Here is a 14,504-nt window from a genome sequence, read left to right on the forward strand (position 1 = left end):
CATATGTACTTTTTTGTCCTTTATGCAATAACATATGGTATATTTGTACTTTTAATAAATGGTAAACATAAAGATATTATGTTTTAATATAAAAATGAGGATGCATGTTTATGTGATGGCATTAATTCTTCTAACTTTGCGTAGGAAATCATAATGGCATTCCTAAGACCTGAACAGTAGATCCATGTCTACATGTGTGTTTAATCAAACTGCCTTCAACTGCAGAAACACATCTGTAAACCACTTGTATCACCATTCATTTATCTTCCAGAAACATTATTTGTCGTCTGCATATTATTGGATTAAAAAATTATCTACGAGAAATGGGTTCCAGGAAATAAAATTAGCCTGTGAATGCTGAATTGTTCAATAAACGACCCATGAAATCCTCTTTTTATTCCTGTAATGATACACCAGATTGTTGTGTTGAACTCTTTGAAGGCGACTCCTGCCTCCATTGTTTAGAGGCATCATGAGCTGCTGGAGATAAATTAGATCTGCCTTAATTGAGAAATAATTATGTCATCAATAAAGCTGCTGGGATTACTGACCAAACTAGAGCAAACACACGCGCACGCACACACCCACACCCAAAATCAGTTGTGCGTGATTAGTCCAGTGTAATTTTCCAGGTAATTTGTCCCTGGTGAAGCACCGTAGTCGCCGTAGAGCAGAAAACACTTGAGGAGTGTGCAGCCAATCGTCAGTTCGAGCCCGCAAGACTCCACCAAGGCTGGAAGTGGGAGGGAGGACTTCGGGAAGCAAAACATGGCGAAATAACAAGTTTGGCTGTTAGCTGCAGTTGTAAAAAAAAAAACTGCACCGCCCCCCCGCAGTGTTGGACCAGAAACACGGTTTTATTTCAAATGTTGGCCGCCGGTGAAGGAAAGCGACGCTTAACTTGAGGGAGTCGAGGGCCCCGGCTGACGAGTGTGTTACGGTGGCTGGTGAGAACACCGCCCGCCCGCCTGCGTGTTTTTCGCCCCGGAAGGTTGGCAGTGCTGGGCGCGACTGACTTGACAGCACGAGAAAACGGATGAAGGAGGAAAGTTTATCGCGGGGGAGACAGTTTCGTCTGGTTAGCTTAGCCGCGTTAGCTGGCCGCTTGGCGTTCGATCGATCGTGCGCACCTGACTCGGTGGCTCCCGTGCGCTCAAATTTGAGGAATATTTAAGTCGTGGTAACAAGTTTGACAACTGCCGCCGCGACGAATCGCGTTTCGAGCGAGGCCAAAATAACAGATTTTCGGGACCTGTGCCATATTCATACAGTGGGAGGACATTTTTCCGGGCTGATAATGAGAGCCTGACAGTTCTGGTGCGGACGGACCCGGACGCCATCACATCAGACGTTGCGTTCTCCTTAAAAAAAAAAACAACCACTGCGTTGCCTCGCCGTAAATCTGATATATCCAAGCAGCCTGACAGGGAACCTCTCAGCGGAGCACCACCCTTCTCTGATAGATTGTTTCATTCTTATTTTCCGCGACATTGACATTTTTCTTCCATTAGCTGTGATGTTGTGCAGCAGCAGCGGAGACGCGGCGCCTCGTCAAAATGAACGCAGCAAGGTGTTCAACAACAACAGTGGAGGTGCATTGCATTGAAAAGCTGCCAGTGGCCGGAGCGGTGCCGATGCTAGCGGTGACGTTTACTGTCTGTGGAAATCTCTCGTGGAAGTTGAACGTGTTTTGAGCCGATATCACCGCCGGGCTTTCGCCACAGCGACTGCGGAGAACACCACAGCTCTGCAGCCGGAGTTTGACGTTAGCTAGCCCGCTGGGTGCGACTGTGGCGGCTTCTATCTGCGATGTGTTTGCTAGTCTGAGAGCCATCGCGTTGTTCCGCACATTGTTTGCTTTATATATATTATTTTCATCTCGCAGGATTAGCCCTGTCAGGCTTGTCCAATCACCCAGTTTAGATTTTTCTGCTCCACTTCTTGTCAAATAAGTGGCTAACTTGTTAGCCAACATAACAAGTTTCCAGCTATGTCTGAAAACGCCCCCACACGAAGCCTGGATGACATCGACCTCGCAGCTCTGAGGGTGAGTATTGTTATTGCGAGACAAGTGTGCTGCATACATGTCAAATGATGACCGATCGACCCATTACTTGTTATGTCATGTGAAGTCAAATGTGAGTTTGTGTCTGACACAAACAAAACAATGCACCACCCAGGAAATAAAGTTAACGTAGGATCATTTGGCCTGGTATATTTGCACGCTCTGATTTACACTGGTTTTACCATCACAGATTTTATCAAATATATTTCAGGATTGCTTCATCAAATAAATTGAAATTCTCCAACACTAACAAGTTTTCTTAATAATAAAAAAACATGGCTGCTTCTTATCACACAACGCTGGATATATTTTTGGCATTGTTATGTATGCAGTTATTTCTTTATTGCACACAACAGCCATGGTGCATAGTCCTTTATAAAAGGTGACAGTGTTTTTATATTATGAACTCTCAGTTATAACATCTGCAATCACAGTGTCTTAAGTTCAAATCTTTGTTTTGAGAGTGCTTTTTTTTTTTCACATGTTGGCCTGAGAGTCAGTGGTGACCTGCTGAAATCATCTAACCCTGCCCTTGGGGAGTTTGGATCTGGTATTTTTAGTTTACTTTATTTTGGCTAAGAGCACTGACATCATTCTAAAATACTGCATTTTTATAAAATACATGTCAGATGTTGTGGGGGAATAGAACAACAAAGCCCTGGACTTACGTCCCTGGTGTTTCACAGTGGTCCATCCTGGAGGCATGAGGCTTTAAAAATATACCTGGCGTTTCGACCACCCTCCTCTATCACCACTGCCCACGTCTATTCCACTATTCCCAGTTGATGAAAAAAACAACAACCTTGTTTTCAAGCATTCAATGTCTAAAGTAAGACCAGAATTTTGAGTTGTTGCTCCATCACAGTGGAATGGGCCAGAAATATTTACATTTTTGCAGTAATGGATCTCATTAAGACAGACTCTTATTGGCTTCATAAAGAAAATATGTATTTTATTTTACCTTCACTTTTTGGGTGCAGTTCATACTGTGACCTTCTTTGAAATGATAAATTAGAGCACCGTCTCCCAACTAAAGAGAAAACTTCAGAAGATGTTCATTATCATCATTAACAGTTAATATAAGAACTGAGAATGTGGGGTCTTGCCACCAGTGATGTTGCATCACCATAATTAACATTGTTGAAGAAATTTAGAAAAGTAAAAAGAAGAATAGTGCTGTTGATTAAAATGAAAAACAGAAAATAGAAGGTTTTCCAAAAAATTACGCCTGCGCCCTCTGAACATACCAGGAAACTCTCCAGCACTTTGGTGTAGCCTTCACAGGTTTATGGGGCTTAACGGGGGATCTAGGGTAGTTTATCTAAATCCTGGTTTGTTTGTTCCAGTGTTGCCTCTTTTCCCGATTTAATGAGGCCTCACCTGAGAATCTATTTTCGAAATCATTGTACATTGTTGACTGAGCAAGTTCTTTATAATACATGTTTGTAAAAATGACAGTATGTGACGATTGCCCACACTATCTCACTTTGAATGGGAGTAAAATCACTTGAATTTCACAGTGTTTTGTCAAATGTGACAACATCTTTGTGGCTTGCTGAATAATTGCACTGCAATATGTGGTCTGGTATTGCACAATAATTATAATAATTATTGTATTATACATACAATATGCAATAGTAGTATTATACAAATACAAAATGTATTTCATTAATACTTCTATATACTTCAGCCACCATCAATTTGCTAACCATATGCCCATAAGGTGATAGCATCCTTGTCTCTGCATATGATCCACTAAAGCTGGGCATGCTAATAAAAAACAGTTCCATAGTGCTACTTGAGGATTAAACCTCCACAGGTAAAGTGGCTCAGTCAAAGTATTTTTTAAAGAAATCTGCTACAGAGTGACTTCACAGTTACATAACAACAGTACACTGCACACAGGACACGTATCATATCATATTATTTGTGCTGAAACATCTAATTCCAATGCCAACGCCACTCCATGAGACAACAGCCACCTGTGTTGATTAAAAGTTAGTCACTGTCGGAAAACAAAAAGTTGGACAGTGTGAATATTGGATGCCGATTAGCTAGAATAACCTACCCTCTGGAAGTGAAACTCATGAGAATTTTAGTCTTGTGATTTTATTTGGTTGCAGTAAAACAGTGCATGCTATGTTTGGTCTAATGATCAGTAAGTGTTTGAAAAATAAATCCTCTAATATAAAAAAAGGATTAGGGTTAGGGACTAAATTCTGATTTGTTCTTTACAAAGCACCAGTACAAGTTTCAACTCCTTTCGAAACTGACCATAATCTGACATAGGTTGTTTCAGATTCAGATAACGATACATATCTTTACCTGTCACTTGTTACCCATACCTTTTTCTTGACTTTGTAAACTTGAGACATTTCTGTGTAAATGTTAAGCCATTCTCTCTTATCCACCTTTGATTCTTTGCCCATTTGTTGAGCTGTTGGTTAAAGCCTCCTGCAACTGAGTCTGGAGTTTGTTTTGGCTTGCTTAGGCAGGACAAGAGGTTAGTTGTGCTTTCTTGTCCATGACACCCAACCTCATCCATGTCTCTCTTCTTAGGTAGATGTTTATGTCTTGGCTGGTTTTAAGACCTTTTGTTCAGAATAACCCCATTGTGTGTCACGTATACTCTCCTCCATGTTTGTTTGCATTGCCTTCTTTAACATTGATGATACAATTTTTTTTTTTAATGCGTGTGACATTAATCCCATAAAAGATGGATAATCCAACTATGGCAGTATTTATTAATAAAGTGAGATGGGTTTAGTTTGTTGAATGTGAAAAAAGGCATTCCTTCCAACATCAATTCTAATCGTAGGTCATAGCTCTGCATTGTACTGCAGTATACAGTATACTGCAAGCATTCAGAAAACCATTTAAATACACCTTAGGGCAGCTAGGGTTTTGTTCGCTAATGATTTTTGGAGCATAGTTTTTAGTCTGTTGGAGTCTGAGGGATTAAAACAAAGATAACACTTCTAGATCGTGATTTCGACAGTTTTTGCAGCTGTATAACCAGAGATAGGGCAGGTCTTTAAAAAAAAAAAAAAAGATTTCCTCTGTTATTCAAGTGGACACCCCTGCAGGAAATGTGTGGTAATTTTCCCCATGGACCATAGACTGTGTCTTTTGGAGTTCATACACTGTTGAAATTGGGTTGTTCTTTGCTGGTTGCAGCTTGACATTAAGAGACATTCATTGCGTTGTTCCCTGAGGTTTAACATGGTGTGATATCATTAATATGATATCCACAAGAAGCATCAGAGTAGCAATGTTTTGGATTTTATCAGGCTGACTATAGATTCCTCCTGTCGTTTAATGCTTCCTTATCTTTTCTACAATTATTACTGACAATTTGTTTGACTGTGTGTGCTGGTGGTGCTTCTCCTCCAACATAACAGTACCCTTCCCCTTCTATCACTTCATTCCTCTCATCCCACTCTCTCTGTGCTAGACGTGGTTGAGGCTACCGCCTCTGCCTTTCCGCCTACTCTATCATGGCATTATTCTCTTCCATACCATACCATCATTCTCCTACCTCCTACGTCATAGTTCCACCTCTTTTTTGCTCTTGTAGATAACATGCTTCAAAATCTGACTAGTATGTTTATATCATCATGCGAGTTATGTGCATTTACTTAAAATCTGGGTTTATTTCCCAATTTTACTGCCAGATCTCCCAAGTATGTATGTTATTTTTCTCCTAAACCTTCCCTCTCACAGTGGAATGTTTCCCCTCCACGTTGAAGGCAGCAAGCCCATCATTGGAAACAGATGAAAGCAGGATAGGTCATGCTGTACATTCTAAAGCCAAAGCAGCAGTCCCACCACCCACACACCTTACAGCCATATTGAAATTGCATGAAAGTGGGTCTGCTTGTCATTTCCCCTTGTCTCTTGGGGGAGGGGGGTTGCGTAATTAAGTAAAAGCAACCTACTCATTATTGGTGTCAGAGAAATGTGTATTGCAACTTATAATCAAGAGGCCAGAAGTCATGTCCATGTTAGGATTCATCTTTGTATGTTTAATGTAATATCAATATTAAGTATATCTGCTTTCTATGTTAAGTCTTGTTGGTGTGTGGCAAGTGTGTGGGTGGCTGGCTGGGAAGATTTAGCTCAGATGATTTGCATGGAAACATGGAATTGTAATACAGGATTTAAATTAGCTGTAGTGTACACAGAGGGAACTGTCTGGGTTGAGTGTCCTGTTTTTATATATTGTATTTGTTTTACAGAGGCATATGGGCTTTTTTTTGTGTGTAGGATTTTTTTCCAGCTATACTCTTTTTAAATAGAGAAACAATGCTTGAACTGCAAAGGAAAACATTTCTAAATGAGATGGTCATTTTCCTTGTTTATAAAGATTTTGTCAACTAAATCAAAGCTTTAATTAAGGTTTCTGTTTAGAAGACAAATTAAAATGACTAGGGTTAGAAAAAATAAGAAATAATGTCCTGGTTTAATTGTGTTCTCAGCAGAACCTTTGCAGGGTGTTGTATATATTGTTTTAATTCAGCCATTGTGCCAAAATTACATTAAATTACATTTCATTTAGCTGACTCTTTTATCCAAAGCGACTTACAATAAGTGCATTCAACCATGAGGGTACAAACCCAGAACAACAAGAATCAAGAAAGTACAATTTTAACGTAGCTGTATTTGTCCCGCTGTCTTATTCTTGTATGACTTATGAACCTGCCCGTGTCTCCCTTAGGATCCAGCAGGAATCTTTGAGCTGGTCGAGGTTGTCGGCAATGGGACATATGGACAGGTGTACAAGGTGAGTCATGTTGTGCGTTCGTGTGGTGTCGGAATGAACAGAAACATTTGTTCCACATAGGGAAAATTGATGTGTACTCTTTCTCAAGTTTGAACAAAAAAAATCTTGGCACATGAGTTGCCGAGTTGCTAAAATTATCATTTATAAGCCAATTAACATATCTTTTGCAATTGGCTCGAAGTATGCATACATTTTAAATTGTTTTAACAACACTTGATCCTTTTACTTTTTCATAATTATGCAAAAATCTGAAAGAGCTGCAGTTTATATCCTCTAAACACATAAATACAACACATGATACATGTTACAGCGTCCAGGTTTTTTCCATATTCGGACTTGAAAGCATTTGAGCACGTAGAAGTTAGTGACGACTTCACAACTCTGGAAAATGAACCCCAGGTGAATGCACAGCTGCTGCCCTATATCACATCTGACTAATATGTTGGAGTTTGAAGCATTCAAGACTAAAGTTGTCACTGTGGTGATGAATGTAAAATTGAGTGTGGTTACAAAGACCACTCCAGTGCCTGCTCTATTTAAATGTTCAGTTTATTATTTTATTCACAGATTTAGATTTAGTTTACTGCCATGCCAGTGACATTTTTATCAGTCAGTCTAAAGAGTTTTAGAGTTGCTGTACACAAAGGATAAGAGGCAACAATAGAGAAAAATGTAAAATAAGATCCGTGAGATGATATGATGGAGCAGATTAACCACAGTTATGTGGCAAACATGAGTCCAAGGTTCATTTGAAACTTGGTAACAATGATCAAACTTTCTCTTGAATCAGGGCCGCCACGTGAAGACAGGCCAGCTGGCTGCCATCAAGGTGATGGATGTTACGGAGGAGGAAGAAGAGGAAATCAAAGCAGAAATCAACATGCTGAAGAAATACAGCCACCACCGCAACATAGCCACGTACTACGGTGCCTTTGTGAAGAAGAGTCCACCAGGACACGATGACCAACTATGGGTCTGTCTATCCTTGTTACATGACCTCATGATTTTGCAGCAGTATGCCTCATGGATTGTGCTCACTAACGTTAGTATTTGTCTTTGGCATGTAGCTGGTGATGGAGTTCTGTGGGGCGGGATCGGTAACTGACCTGGTTAAAAACACAAAGGGTAGCTCTCTGAAGGAGGACTGGATTGCTTACATCTGCAGAGAGATCCTAAGGGTGAGAAATTGCAATTGCAGCAGACAAAATAAATCTGTTACTGAGGTCCCTCTGTACTGACCTGATTTAACTTGGTTTTCTGGATCCAGGGCCTTTCTCACCTCCACGCCCATAAAGTCATCCACAGAGACATCAAGGGCCAGAATGTGCTGCTGACTGAGAACGCAGAGGTCAAACTTGGTATGTCGAACACATGAACGTTTTGGGCCATTTTATTAGTACTGTAGATATATTCTATCCCTCATTTACTGTTTATATGGAAACTGATATTGATCTGATGAAGCCAATAGTTTGAACAACACACTGCTATGTAAACAGCATTTCTGATTACCTAAATACGAATAAGGTAATAAGCAATAATCAAATTAAGACGTGGAATATTCCAACGTCTTAATCACATTATTATATCCTATTGGAATTTTCACAGCATTTTGAGACATTGACATTCGGCACACTTGCCCTGGGTGAGAACAAGATGGAAAAATGAAAAGGAGTTGCAGCTTTTGAAAAATTAGAAAGAAAACAGACAAAATGGTATATGTTAGCATTGTACATTAAACTATGTCAGTTTTTAAACTGAAGAGATAACATTGGACATAAATGCTTGTGGACATAATGACATGAGTCATAATAAAACTATGCTCTGTAATATGAAAACGGAAATATGAAAGGAATATTCCATTAGCAACTCATGTAAGTGTCATACTCAAAATAATGTGTATTTCTGAATAAGATCAATAGTCGGAATATTAGTGTCCATGTAAGTGTAGTCATTGTCTCCCATCCTCTGATTCCTTTGTCCCTGTGCAGTTGATTTTGGGGTGAGTGCTCAGTTGGACAGGACCGTGGGGCGTAGGAACACCTTCATTGGGACACCTTACTGGATGGCACCAGAGGTCATTGCCTGTGATGAGAATCCTGACTCCACCTACGATTACAGGGTAATGGAAGCATTCTTTTGTATGTGTGTGTGAGCACTATGCTGTGAGAGCGTATGAAAGATATATTGACCTGGTCCTGTGTGTATTTTGCAGAGTGATATCTGGTCCTTGGGGATCACAGCTATTGAGATGGCAGAGGGAGCTCCTCGTAAGTCTATACACTTAATTACACACCTATTTTACTTTTTCTTAGTTGAATCGTGCATCTCAATGCACTCGGATCATCTTTCGTCATCTCAAAGCCCATTATTAAAGACCTCATGAATGAGTCTGTCTTTATTATGTAGCCTTGTTGTCTGGGTCTTCAGATGGGCAGCTGAGTCACTGTAATCAAGGTAGCGTAGTCGTGAGCTGGCAGTTGGCCTGTGGAGGCTGATTGCACAAATCTCTCTCTGGTCTGCACAGTGGGTAAATGTGTCTGCCTGGAGATTTGCTGTCAAACCTGACTAAGAAGCAAAGAAAGTGCTTGCTTAAGAGTAGCCGATAAAATCTAAAATAAATCCCAGCTGTGTATAAAGAAATTACATGTTAAACAGTGACACAACATTAGTAACTTGCTGCTCCTGGTGTACTGTTTTCTTTGACCAGTTGGTATAATGCAGCCATCATAACCCTGCCTACAGCAAGAATCAAATTACACTCCTTACTTACTTGGTACTGCATTGGCCATTAAAACAGCAGTCGCACTTTTTTATGAGCTCTGCATCGTTGAAAATGGGACTTCACTCTACCTATTTTAAAGCCACCAGTGGCTAAGTGTTCATTTGTGGAATGACTGAGGTTTAGTAAACAAAATCAAATATAAATTCTAAAATATGTTTTTGTTACTTCACTTTAAAGTGAGTAAAGTTTGACCGTTTTAACACTCATCTGCTCACTTTAAATCTCAATTTGTAGCTACATTTTTGTCATCACAATTAACCTGGAAACTAATGTTGGTGCAGTCTGAGGTTTACAGAGAAGTGGTGTGGAGACTTGAATCCTCCTGCACACATGGATAAAAAAAGTACTTTTCATTGTTGTTGGAGACTTGTCCTGTAGTTAAACTTTAAATAATTGACACTTGCATATGTACAGGTGTAAATGCACCCAAGACACATTGGCCACAGCCAAACCACCTCTGAAGTTTATCAGGGACACAATGTGATCAAATTGAACACAAGTTTAAGTGCAATTGCATTTCATGCATAGACTACGTGGGCAGGTGTAAGTAATAGTACATGACTGATCCAAACCAGCGAGGTAGCAGCTGTTAGCCACTTAACACTTGAAACAGTCCTCATGTTAGTCAAGATGACACCAATCAAAAAGTAAGCAAACACAATAATACAAATAAACTTTAAGTGCAGTCACGTATTCTTAATAAATGTGTACCACTAGAACTTACACTTACTACAAATGTTTTCAATGTTCTTAAGCTCTTTTCACATTCACAATGACGACAACGACCGAGCTCCTAAAGACCATGTGGCTGCTGTTGTGACTGACATAAGGCTAATAGGCCAGCTGTCAAGCTGTGATGTACCATTATAAATTATGCACTGTGTGCTTAACTCCATCAACACCATTACTTAATTATTATTAAAATTACAATATAACTTGTTTTTAGATTAGATATTTTACGAGTTCTGCCAAAACCAATCTCTGTTTAAAAGCATTAGAAGTGTATTATTTAATGTTTAGAAAACAAAATAAACAATGTCAAGGCACCACATTGGTCTTTGATACTTTAAGATGGGATGCTCCATTAACTACATAATAAATTGCTAAATTGAGTATTTGCTATTTTTTGATTGGATTAATCAATGATGGAAAGTATCATTAGGTGCTGTTGCAAGGGAATTTATATGTGGTGTAAGTCACTGTTTCATTGAATTGTATCAGTGTGACAGTCTTACACTGTAGACTGAAACAACATGCTACAACATGTTTGTCAGCATCTCACAAATTATCACACTGCAAATCACATTTTTCTCAACTCATGGGGATATGATTCTTTTTTTATTTTTCAGTTAAGAAGAAAGGTTTGAAACGGATATGTGTCAGCATTTTCAAAACTACAGTTTTAGGCCAAAAAGGGAGTGCCACCACACTGTTGTTGTTGTTGTTCCTTGAAATGAAAATGCATTTAAAGCAAATCTTATTTACATTTTAAACATGCATGCTATATGTTGCATATACAATACCAGTATAACTGTGATCCTTCTGTTTTTAATGTGACCCCTTAAAATGCTGAAATGATTTATTTTTGCCTTTGGCCATCTCAATCATGTCTTCAAATATTGTGTTATAAAAGCCTGTTTACTGTGAGACTCTAAAGCTAACCAGTCAGGTTTAGCTACCTACCTACGCTGGGAACACAATGACTCACAATCCTTGCTCTTACATTCAATGTAACAAAGCCTGAGGCACAAGGAAAGATTGGATCACAACAGCTCTAATGTTTGAGGATACAAAGAGCATGTGTAATGGTGGCTTGAATTTACAATCTGCCATGTTTATGACGTCTGCCTTAAAGTAAGATGTATTCTGATGTTCATTTTTCTCTCTTTGTACTGCAGCTCTCAGCATGGGTAGGAGGATTTAATAATACTTAACAACTCTCCTAATCTCCTTTTCTTTCTGAAGCCCTGTGTGACATGCACCCGATGAGAGCCCTCTTCCTGATTCCTAGGAATCCCCCTCCAAAACTTAAATCCAAAAAATGGTGAGTTATTCACCACCCTGCTTTTTTACTCTCATATCTTTACACTTCACACGTAACTTAAAGAGGCCCTCCTCACATCAGGTTTAATTTGTAAAAATTTCAAACCCTTATGGAAGAATGTATAACTCTTACTGTCTGGCACTGTGCAGAAGAATTCTTTCTGTTCCAGTGTTTTCCCTATCAAATTACATGGAAACATATCTGTTAAAACTATCAGATAAAATAGCAAACACGTATGACTGCCTCACTTTAATCAGTGAAAACTTCAGTCGGATATTTATAAATCTTCCTGTTGGTTTGAAAATAACTTCTTCAATACTTAGTTTGGTTGATCCAACAAATACTGTGATATGCCAACATCAGGAAATCAGGTTGGCGCAGGAGAGCATATTTACACGCACTTTAATATCAAACTTACTTGATGTATTTGAAACCTGGTTACTGCAGAGCAACATTAACCAGGTTAAGTGTTTATAAAAAAAAAAAAGTGATGAAAAATTGCAAGGAAATCTGTGATTTCTTTAAGCAGAGTTACTTTGGGTGCATTTGTTCCTGGATTAGGAACAACATCGGAGTAAGGTGTCCCTTACTCAAATTGCAACGTGTGTAAAGTACTTTGCTCCAGTGTTGAGACAAATATGATTGTGAGCAAGACGAGACGTTAAAGTATTTTAAACTAATTTGTCATGTTCTTTTTCCTACCCTGTTTTTTGCCCCTATTACTTTTCCTTCTTCTCATTAATTCACCCTCTTGGTAGATGTTAGTTTATGGTCCTACAGTTTTCAGAATGCTATAGTTTTTCCACAGTGTTTTCTAGTATTTCTAATATTACAGATACTATCAGTCAGTATTGTGCGAATTATGCAAATATAAAAACATTAGCAATTGAAGGACACAATATCATTTGAATAGAAGTAATTCAACAACTTATGTTTACCATCTTTGAACATTATTGAATGTATACCGATAGTTGTCCACGCATGGTTATTTTAGTGTATTGGATTATGTTTTATTTTGACCATTGTGTTATTGAGCTCACATTTTAGTTTTGGTGCATCACAACAACTTAAATCTATTCTGTAAGGATTTGCCGAATGTCGTGATTGTTTTGTTCAGTGTGGACATGTTGGACATGTGAAAGAGTTTACAGACAGATCTTATATCACTTGAATATTTCGGAGTGTTGTTGGATTCTGTCTGTGATTCTGGGTAATGGAACAACCCAGCTGTTCCATGCCTCCCCACCCTCCCTCTCTCCCTCAATAGTTTATCATCCTCTGACCTCCCCCTCCCTCCCAGGTCCAAGAAATTCATTGACTTTATCGAGGGCTGTCTTGTGAAGACATATCCCAGTCGACCATCCACAGAACAGCTGCTCAAGCACTCCTTCATCAGGGACCAGCCCACTGAGCGCCAGGTCCGAATTCAGCTCAAAGACCACATTGACCGCACACGCAAGAAAAGGGGGGAGAAAGGTAGGCAAACGATGTGGAGGTCTAAAAAAGTGTGACCCAGGAAACATGGTGTTTTCCTCAGATAGTGATCCACTGAAGGATACTGTTTGTAGTATGAAAAATTCTTGTTTCCTTATTCCTTATAGAAGAGACAGAGTATGAGTACAGTGGTAGTGATGAAGAGGATGAAAACCGTGGAGATGACCGTGAGTCAAGGTAATTGGAAGTTATCATCTATGTCTAGGTAGTGCTAATCCCTGACTTGTGTTCTTCTTGTGAGTGACGTTCCCCCAAATCATATCCTCATATCCTGAATTTTGTTCGTCAGTTCAATCCTCAATGTACCTGGTGAGTCCACCCTGAGGCGGGACTTCCAGCGTCTGCAGCAGGAGAACAAAGAGCGCTCGGAGGCTCACAAGAGGCAGCAGGCCCAACTGGCTGCTCAGCGCCGGGACCCCGAGGAACACAAGAGGCAACTGTTGCATGACAGACAGAAACGCATCGAGGAGCAAAAGGAACAGCGCCGCAGACTTGAAGAGGTAATGTGAAGCTAAGGAATCAAGACTTTTTAAAGGAATAGTTTGACGTTAAGAGAAATTTGCCAAGCAACATAAAGGTCAGGTTCCTTCTTTGTAATGTGTTTTGTCTTATCTTCTACCAAACTACTTCCTGTAGCCTATTTGTCTTCCATTTATTAAGGCACCAATCAGCACGTCAGTATTCGGTTTGCGATCACTTGCTTTGGTAATAAGGGAACAACAATTATGATTTGCTTTCTTTTATGTGCCCCACTTAACTTTGGTTATTAATATGAATAATCCCTGAGTGCAAGTAATTAGATAATATAACATCCAAGAATAACAACGTTTGAATAGATTGGAATGTGGCCTATACACCACATGTAGATCACACCAGTGCACTTTACACATCAGTCAGGTTGTTTCCGTCCCTAACTCAGTCTCTATGACTAAACAACTACTGAAAGGACTGAACAAAATCTCAGATCACCTTCAGTGTCAACAGTACCTTTTCAGCATTCAGCCCTTTGACATGTGAACAAGAGGAGCAGGAGATCCAGCCTTCTGATAAGTCAATGACCCAATCTACTCATGAGCCACAGCCGCCCACTAAGTGACAAACTGTCAGTATCTGGAAAATGTTTGAGAGGTTATATTTGAATGAGAAATTCTTACACTGATATTGCTTATCAGTGTGGTGCAGTATTTGTAAGGTAATTTACTGCAGTAAGGTAGTACTCCTTTAATCTACCTCCATGTCCCCCTCCGGTCTTATCTGGCTCTTTTGTTCAACAGTAAAGTGCCAACAACAATCAGTGGAGCTCAGAGTTGTGTCACTGCCAAGTGGGAGGTTCTCA

General features: G+C 39.6%; 1 protein-coding gene across 8 annotated transcripts in view; it reads left to right on the plus strand.

Moving 5' to 3' along the window:
• The first annotated feature begins 669 nt into the window (after positions 1-669).
• mink1 (misshapen-like kinase 1) overlaps positions 670-14,504 on the plus strand; it is a 30,303-nt gene continuing 16,468 nt past the window's right edge. For 4 of the 8 annotated variants that reach the window (XM_034605850.1, XM_034605852.1, XM_034605854.1 and 1 more), the window contains exons 1-11: positions 671-2,047; positions 6,783-6,848; positions 7,639-7,821; positions 7,916-8,026; positions 8,116-8,206; positions 8,837-8,967; positions 9,061-9,115; positions 11,596-11,674; positions 12,975-13,150; positions 13,276-13,345; positions 13,458-13,668. In XM_034605850.1, the coding sequence (XP_034461741.1) occupies positions 1,991-2,047; positions 6,783-6,848; positions 7,639-7,821; positions 7,916-8,026; positions 8,116-8,206; positions 8,837-8,967; positions 9,061-9,115; positions 11,596-11,674; positions 12,975-13,150; positions 13,276-13,345; positions 13,458-13,668 (1,230 nt within the window). In that variant the 5' untranslated portion in view covers positions 671-1,990. Of the gene's footprint in view, positions 2,048-6,782; positions 6,849-7,638; positions 7,822-7,915; positions 8,027-8,115; positions 8,207-8,836; positions 8,968-9,060; positions 9,116-11,595; positions 11,675-12,974; positions 13,151-13,275; positions 13,346-13,457; positions 13,669-14,504 lie in introns of all 8 variants that reach the window. The other 4 variants (XM_034605853.1, XM_034605855.1, XM_034605851.1 and 1 more) reach the window with 3 other exon arrangements.

This window comes from Hippoglossus hippoglossus, chromosome 14, assembly GCF_009819705.1.
Source record: "Hippoglossus hippoglossus isolate fHipHip1 chromosome 14, fHipHip1.pri, whole genome shotgun sequence".
Classification (NCBI taxonomy): Eukaryota; Metazoa; Chordata; class Actinopteri; order Pleuronectiformes; family Pleuronectidae; genus Hippoglossus; species Hippoglossus hippoglossus.